General features: G+C 43.0%; 1 protein-coding gene across 1 annotated transcript; it reads left to right on the top strand.

The window, feature by feature from the left end:
- Positions 1-5,112: 5,112 nt before the first annotated feature.
- On the top strand, positions 5,113-5,723 carry LOC139029943 (large ribosomal subunit protein uL11). Its single transcript, XM_070451454.1, has one exon. It carries the CDS (start codon positions 5,199-5,201, stop codon positions 5,694-5,696), a length of 498 nt encoding a protein of 165 aa, XP_070307555.1. The 5' UTR covers positions 5,113-5,198; the 3' UTR covers positions 5,697-5,723.
- Positions 5,724-9,367: the final 3,644 nt, after the last annotated feature.

Raw genomic sequence — 9,367 nt, 5'->3', positions numbered from 1 at the left:
GTAAGTGGTTTCTGACCATGATGGTCCACAGCCCTCCTAACTCCGTGGTTCCCATGGGAACAGGCGCCGGGTCCACATTACAGCCCAGATGGGATGCTGGCCCCTTCCCACCTGGCCCTGTTTGGCCCTAAGCCTGTTGAAACACTGCTTTTTTAAAGTTTCATCCAAATTCCACCTTTGTACAATATCCTATGAAAACTCTCTTTGCCTTTGTCAGTTTCAGCTGTCCGGGCTTCCCAATGCACTGTGCACAGGCCTGATCTGTCCGACTGCAGCGCTGACCTTGGTGCTCAGGGACCTGTGGGGCTGAGCCCTGCTGGTCAAAGGTGCCCAGATAGTACTGACCACCTACTGCAGGCCAGGCGTGGTGACACGACAGTGAGCATCACAGTCCACACCCTCAGCCGTGGGTCCGTTATCGCTCAGTTCCACCTGCTGAATGAGTGGGGAGGAGGAGGATTAAATTGAAGGGAGGGGATAGTCGTGACGGGGGAGTGTGGTTGTGGAGGAGAGGCTTGGGAAGATAAGGGGGAGAAAGACCAGGACAATGAGGGGCTATGGTGGGAAAACAGATGGGCTATTATAAGGTACACAGAGACTTTCAGGCTTACAAAGAGCTCAGAGCTAGAGAACAGTATGGAGGTTCCTTAAAAAACTATAGAGTTGCCATACAATCCAGCAATGCCACTTCTGGGCATATATCTGGAGAAAAATATCATTTGAAAAGACACACGCATCCCTATGTTCCCAGAAGCACTGTTTACAATAGCCAAGACATGGAAGACATAGGTCTTCCCTGTAGCTCAAAAGGTCTTTTCTGTAGCTCAAATGGTAAAGAGTTCTCCTGCAATGCAGGAGACCAGGGTTCAATCCCTGGATTGGGAAGATCCTCTGGAGAAGGGAATGGCAACCCACTCCAGTATTCTTGCCTGGAAAATCCCAGGGACAGAGGAGCCTGGCAGGCTACAGTCCATGGGGTCGAAAAGAGTCGGACATGACTAAGAAGCTAACACTACTACCAAGACACAGAAACAACCTAAGTGTCCATCGGCAGAGGAAGGGATAAAGAAGATGTGGTACATGTACACAAACGGGTATTACTCAGCCATAAAAAAGAATGAGATGAAGCCATCTGTAGCACAAGAACAGACATAGAGATTATCAGACTAAGTAAGTCAAAGGCAAATATGATATTACTTATATGTGGAATCTTAAAAATAATAATACAAATGAACTTATTTACAAAACATAAATAGACCCACAGACACAGAAAATAAATGAACAGTTATCAAAGGGGAAAGGGGAAAGGGATAAATTAGGAGTTTGGAATGAACAGATACATACTACTATATATAAAACAAATAGCCAACAGGAACTTCCTGTATATCACAGAGAACTATACTCAATATGTTGTAATAACCTATAAGGGAAAAGAACCTGAAAAACAATACACACACACACACACACACACACACACACACACACACACACATATAATATGAATCACTTTGCTGTATGCCTGAAACTAACACATTGCATATAAATCAACTGTACTTCAATTTAAAAAAAAAGAACTCAAGGCCATCTGGACATTTTCCTCTTCTGCATCAAGGGTCTACTGTCTTCCAAGCTCTGTCTGTCCATCTTCATCCCCATCTTCCTGCCCATTAGACGCTTCCTGGCCAGAGCCCCTTCCTGCCTGCTGCCTGGGGGCTGCCTGGTTGCTGTTAGCTGGTGATGCCTGGTCCCTCATGGAGAGATGAGTCTGAGCACAGAGGCTGTCCCATAAGAGCAAAGTGTCCCGAAGCCCAGAAGCCCCCAGCCTCCTGCGGAAGGGGACATGAGGCAGTAACCCCAGCTCTCCATCTCTGCTCACTCAGGTTTCTGCCACCTGCAGCCAGTGGAATGAGAGGATTAGATCCACTGAACTTATGAGTACAAAACTCATGACTTCAGGAATATCCAAGGTGGCTGCATTCTATGCCAAAAGGCAATTTCCTGTAGCCGACTGAGGGCAGGGGGCCATGGTGGTCCCAGAGGCAGGCATTGGGGGTGGGGGCCACTGGGGGCACCCCAGTTGTAGAGATCACAACAGAAAAAAACAACTAAAAATCAGTCTGATTTTTATCACCAAGCGCCAGCAATTCTAAGCATCATCAAGTGATATCATTTGCTTCCCTGAAAAAGCCTTTTATTGGGCTATGCACTAAACCAGAAGTTGGCAGACTTTTTCTGTAAAGGGCCAGATAGTAAATATTGTTGATTTTTCAAGCCATACCATCTCTGTCACAGCTACTCAAAGCTGCTGTTGACACCAAAATAGCCACAGGCAATAGAAAAACAGTTGGACATAGCTGTGTTCCTCTCTGACTTTCTTTAAGGACACTGAAATGTGAATTTCACAGAATTTTCACACATCAGAAAATATTATTCTTCTGATTTTGTGTCCAACTGTTTAAAGTAAGAAAATCATTCTTAGCTCACTGGCTTTATAAAAGCAGACAGTGGCCAAACTGCAGTTTACTGTCATGTTTTAATATTTATATTTTTTAATCTATGTATTTTTTAATTGATATTTATATAAGTTTCAAATTGTACTTTTTTTTTTTTTGCCATAACATGCAGCATGTGGGATCTTAGTTCAACAACCAAGGATTAAACTTCTGCCCCCTCTATTGGGAGTACAGAATCTTAACTACAGGACCACCAGGGAAGTCCCCAGATTGTGCACTTTTGCTCCATTTCCTTTAAAACCTGGGTTTGTTCCATTTCCTTTTAAAAACTGGTGGCTCAATGGTAAAGAATCTGCCCGCCAGTGCAGGAGACACGGGTTCAGTCTTTGGTCTGGGAGGATCCCGCATGCTACAGAGCAACTAAGCCCCTATGTCACAACTACTGAACCTGTGCTCTAGACCCGGAAGCGGCAACTACTTAGCCCACATGCTGTCACTACTGAAGCCCACATGCCCTAGAACCAGTACTCCACAACAGGAGAAGCCACCACGACGAGACGCCTGCACCACAGCTAGAGAGTAGCCCCCACTCACAGGGTGACTGGAAAAGAGGCTGCATAGCGACAGAGCCCCAGCACCAGCACAGCCAAAAATTAACAAATAAAACGAAAACCTGGGCTTACCAATCCTGCTTAAAATTACACCACAAAATAATAAAATACCTAGGAAAAAATCTAACCAGTGAGTTGAGAGACCTATATGCTGAGAAGTGTAAAACATTGATAAAGGAAGTTGAAGATGATTCAAAGAAATGGAGAGATATACCATGTTCTTGAATTGAAAGAATTAATATTGTTAAAATGGCATACTACCCAAAGTACTCTACAGATTTAACGTGATCTCCATCAAATTACCCATGACATTTTTTCACAGAATTAGAATAATCCTAAAATTGACATGAACCACAAGTGCCAAAGCAATCCTGAGGAGAAAGAATCCAGCAAGAGGTATAACCCTCCCGGACTGTAGACAACACTACAAAGCTATAGGAATCAAAACGACACGGCACCAGGACATCCCTGGTGGCCCAGGGAATCCACCTTGCAGTGCTGGGGTTGCAGGTTCAATCCCTGGTCAGGGAACTAAGATCCCACATGCTGCAGGGCAACTAAACCCACACGCCACAATTACAGAGACCACACACTCTGCAACTAGAGAAAGCCTGCATGCTGCAACGAAGTGCCCACACAGCACAGTGAAGACCCAGGGCAGCCTAAATAACTGAATAATACAACGTGGTATTGGCACACAAACAGGCACTTGGATCAATTAACAGAATAAAGAGCCCAGAAATAAACCCACACACTTATGGTCAATTAATCTTTGACAAAAGAGGGAAGAATATACAGTGGGAAAGACAGTCTCTTCAGCAAGCAGTGCTGAGAAAGCTAGATAGATGCATGGAAATCAGGACAGTTAGCACACTCCTTCACACCATACACAAAAATAAACTCAACATGGCTTAAAGACTGAAATATAAAACATGACACCCTGAAACTCCTACAAGAGAACACAGGCAAAACATTCTCTGATATAAATCATACCGATATTTTCTTAGTTCAATCCTAAAGCAAAAGAAATAAAAGCAAAGGTAAACAAATGGGACCTAATTAAACTCATAAGCTTTTGCACAGCAGTGGAAACCATAAACAGAATGAAAAGACAACCTACAGTCTGGGAGAAAATATTTGCAAATGATGCCACCAACAAGGTTTTAATTTCCAAAATATACATACAGTTCATACAACTCAATAAAAAACAAAACAGAATTTGAAAAAGAATAGATACATGTATATATAAAACTGAATCACCTTGCTATACACTTGAAACTAACCAACATTGTTAATCAACTATAATCCAATGCAAAATAAAAATTGAAAAAAGAAAAACCCAATCAGAAACAGGGCAGAAGACCTACATAGACACATTTCCAAAGACAGACAAAAGGCAGTTGATACTCAACATCGCTAATTACTAGAGAAATGCATCAATGTTACAAGCTACCACTTCACACTGGTCAGAATGAAAGCAAAAGGGAAAGTTGCTCAGTCGAGTCGGACTCTTTGTGTCCCCATGGACTATACAGTCCATGTAATTCTCTAGGTGAGAATACTGAAGTGGGTAGCCTTTCCCTTTTCCAGAGGATCTTCCCAACCCAGGAATCGAACTCAGGTCTCCCACATTGCAGGTGGATTCTTTACCAGCTGAGCCACAAGGGAAGCCCAAGTCAGAATGGCCATCATCAAAAAGTCTACAATGAGTGCTGCAAAGGGTGTGGCGAAAAGAGAACGTGCCTACGCTGTTGGTGGGAATGTAAATCGGTGCAGCCACTATGGAAACCAGTTCAGAGGTTCCTTTAAAAACTGAAAACAGAGTTACCATATGACCCAGCAGTCCCACTCTTGGGCATATATCCAGAGAAGACCATAATTCAAAAAGATACATGCACCCCAATGTTCACTGAAGCACTGTTAACAACAGTCAGGACATGGAAGCAACCTAAATGTTCATAACAGATGAATGGCTAATGTATAATATCATTATGATACTAGAGGATGGGGAGGGAGATGGGAGGGAGGTTTAAAGGGAGGGGATACCTTTCGGCTTTCGGCTAGGAGGAGGCGAAGGTGCAACTTTCTTCGGTCGTCCCGAATCCGGGTTCATCCGACACCAGCCGCCTCCACCATGCCGCCTAAGTTCGACCCCAACGAGATCAAAGTCGTGTACCTGAGGTGCACCGGTGGGGAAGTTGGTGCCACGTCTGCCCTGGCCCCCAAGATCGGCCCCTTGGGCCTGTCTCCAAAAAAGGTTGGTGATGACATAGCCAAGGCAACTGGTGATTGGAAGGGTCTGAGGATTACAGTGAAACTGACCATTCAGAACAGACAAGCCCAGATTGAAGTGGTACCTTCTGCTTCTGCCCTGATCATCAAAGCCCTCAAGGAACCACCAAGGGACAGAAAGAAGCAGAAAAACATTAAGCACAGTGGAAACATTACTTTTGATGAGATCGTCAACATTGCCCGGCAGATGCGGCATCGGTCTCTAGCTAGAGAACTTTCTGGAACCATTAAAGAGATCCTGGGGACTGCCCAGTCTGTGGGCTGCAATGTTGATGGCCGCCACCCTCATGACATCATAGATGATATCAACAGTGGTGCAGTGGAGTGCCCAGCTAGTTAAGAACTGCAAAGGAAAAAGAAAAATAAAGGATCATTTGACAACCAAAAAAAAATAAATAAATAAAGGGAGGGGATATATATACACCTATGGCTGATTCATGTTGAGGCTTGACAGAAAACAACAAAATTCTGTAAAACAATTATCCTTCAATTAAAAAATAAATAAAATTTTAAGAAATAATACAAGAATGCAAAAAAAAAGATGAGTACATACTTACAATGGAATATTACTCGGCCATAAAAAAGAATGAAATAATGTCATTTGCAGCAACATAGATGGACCTAGAGGTGATCATACTAAGTGAAGTAAGCCAAAGACAAATACTATATGCTATCACTTACATGTGGAATCTAAAAAAATAATACAAACATTTAAAAAACAGACTCATAAATACAAACCATAAACAGAAAACAAATTTTACAGTTACCAGCAGGGAAATGGGAAAACATGGGATTAACAGACACGCACAACTATAAGTAAAACAGATAAACAACAAAGATCTACTATATAATACAGGGAACTATATTCAATATCTTGTAATAACCTATCATGAAAAAGAATCTGGGGACTTCCCTGATGGTCTAGTGACTAAGACTCCATGCTCCCAATGCAGGGGACCTGGGTTCAATCCCTGGTCAGGGAACTAGATCCCACATGCTGTAACTAAGACGTCCCAGGCCACAACTAAAGATCCCATGCACCCTGACTAAGACCCAGCACAGTCAAATAAATAAATATCTTTTTTTAAAAAGGAATATGATAAAAGATTATGAAACTGAAAAAATGAAAGTGTTCGTTGCTCAGTCGTGTCTGACTCTTTGCAACACCGTGGACTGTAGCCTGTCAGTCCATGGACTTCTCCAGGCAAAAATACTGGAGTGGTTAGCCATTCCCTTCTCCAGTGCATCTTTCTGACCCAGGGATCAAAGCCAGGTCTCCTGCATTGCAGGCAGATTCTTTTACCATCTGAGCCACCAAGGAAGCCCCAGGAGTACTGACATGGGTAGCCATTCCTTTTTCCAGGGGCTCTTCCTGACCCAGGGATCAAACCCAGATCCCTTGCATTGCAGGCAGATTCTTTACTGTCTGATCCACCAGAGAAGCCATATATACATATATGTGTATGTGCGTGGGTATATGTATATATATACGGCTTCCCAGCCATATATATATAGCTTCCCAAGTGGCGCTACTGGTAAAGAATCCACATGCCAAAGCAAGAGATGCGGGTTTGATTCCTGAGTTGGGAAGATCCCCTGGAGGAGGGCATGGCAACCCCCTCCAGTATTCTTGCCTGGAGAATTCCATAGACAGAAGGAGCCTGGTGGGCTGCAGTTCATGAGGTGGCAGAGTTGGACACGACTGAGCACACACACACACAAACATACAAATAACTGAATCCCTGGGCTGTATACTTAAAACTAACATGATATTTGTAAATCACCTATACATCAGTAAAAAGAAATTTTTTTAAACAAGAAAACTGTGTTTATTTGGAGAATGCCCAGTTACAGATCTTGTTCCAACATCTCAATAGTAAGTTTGGAAATACCCAGAACTTTCCAAGCTCACTTACAGCACAGTTTGGGTTTCCAGCCCCTCCTGTAGTATGTATTCCCAGGTTGAAAGAACAGATTTGAAATAAGCCTCAGAAACACAGTGATGGGGAAGACTAAGAAACAGGCCATAGGCTACTTCAGTGCCATCATTCTACACGACCATTTGGACTTTTTGTGTTAAGAAGTCTCAACTGCAGAACAATCTAAAAAGCTTTTAGAATAAATCCCAAAGCAACTAAAGTATAAATGGTTTTTCCATTTCTGGGCTGTACCATGAAATGAAATTTGTGTGAATCTCTGTCAAATGTAGCCTGAGGCTTTCTCTATTCATATAGCTGTTGCTTCTGGAAGGCAAAGCTCATAAAACATGTTCATATACACATGATGGACAAAATAAATGTGCAAGAGAAGACAAATCTCCCTCTCAAAGAAACCCAGTAATTTGCAGAGCTGCTCCCAAGGGGAGGAGGTGGACCACGGCTCCCCCTCCTTAGGTCTGGGCTGCACGCAGTAGCCTCCTTCCAAAGAGGACAGGACAGGAATGAACTGTATGGACGACGAGATTGACCAGGCCACTGCAGGCAGTGACCGACATCAACAGTGATAGGCTGGGACTTCCCTAGTGATCCAGTGACTAAGACTCCTTGCTCCCAATGCAGGAGGCCTGGGATCAATCCCTGGTCAGGGAACTAGATCTCACATGCCACAACTAAAGAGTTTGCAAGCCATAACTAAAGATGTCACATGTCACAACTTAAAATATATATATAGATATATATATAGACATATATATATATATATCCTGCATGCTGCAATGCTGCAACTAAGACCCAGTGCAGCCAAATTAATTAGTTTAAAAAAAAAAAAAAAAAGGCAGTGATAAACTGTGTGAACAGAAGAGGCCCCTTTAACCAGAGGGCCCCTCTGTGACCCTGGTCTGGGGCACCCTCAGTCCATCACGGACCCAGCAAAGGCAGCTTCTGCACTTTGCAAGCTGGCCTGCAGGCGCAGGACCCTTGACCCCTGGGCTCGTCTGTGGTTCTTTTTTTTTTTTTTTTTTTTTTTTTTTTTTTTTTTTTTTTTTTTTTTTTTTTTTTTTTTTTTTTTTTTAAATTTTTATTAGTTGGAGGCTAATTACTTTACATCATTACAGTAGTTTTTGTTATACATTGATATGAATTAGCCATGGATTTACATGTATTCCCCATCCCAGTCCCCCCTCCCACCTCCCTCTCCACCTGATCCCTCTGGGTCTTCCCAGTGCACCAGGCCCGAGCACTAGTCTCATGTACCCAACATGAGCTGGTTATCCGTTTCACCCTAGATAATACACATGTTTCAATGCTGTTCTCCTGAAACATCCCACCCTCGCCTTCTCCCAGAGTCCACAAGTCTGTTCCATACATCTGAGTCTCTTTTTCTGTTTTGCATATAGGGTTATCGTTACCATCTTTCTAAAGTCCATATATATGTGTTAGTATACTGTAATGGTCTTTATCTTTCTGGCTTACTTCGCTCTGTATAATGGGCTCCAGTTTCATCCATCTCATTAGAAGTGATTCAAATGAATTCTTTTTAATGGCTGAGTAATATTCCATGGTGTATATGTACCACAGCTTCCTCATCCATTCGTCTGCTGATGGGCATCTGGGTTGCTTCCATGTCCTGGCTATTATAAACAGTGCTGCGATGAACATTGGGGTGCACGTGTCTCTTTCAGATCTGGTTTCCTTGGTGTGTATGCCCAGAAGTGGGATTGCTGGGTCATATGGCAGTTCTATTTCCAGCTTTTTAAGAAATCTCCACACTGTTTTCCATAGTGGCTGTACTAATTTGCATTCCCACCAACAGTGTAAGAGGGTTCCCTTTTCTCCACACCCTCTCCAGCATTTATTGCTTGTAGACTTTTGGATAGCAGCCATCCTGACTGGCGTATAATGGTACCTCATTGTGGTTTTGATTTGCATTTCTCTGATAATGAGTGATGTTGAGCATCTTTTCATGTGTTTGTTAGCCATCTGTATGTCTTCCTTGGAGAAATGTCTGTTTAGTTCTTTGGCCCATTTTTTGATTGGGTCATTTATTTTTCTGGAGTTGAGCTGGAGGAGTTGC

Source organism: Odocoileus virginianus, chromosome 20 (genome assembly GCF_023699985.2).
Source record: "Odocoileus virginianus isolate 20LAN1187 ecotype Illinois chromosome 20, Ovbor_1.2, whole genome shotgun sequence".
NCBI classification, from domain to species: Eukaryota; Metazoa; Chordata; class Mammalia; order Artiodactyla; family Cervidae; genus Odocoileus; species Odocoileus virginianus.
Note: the sequence above shows the minus strand (reverse complement) of the source record. Positions and strands in the feature narration are given on the sequence as shown.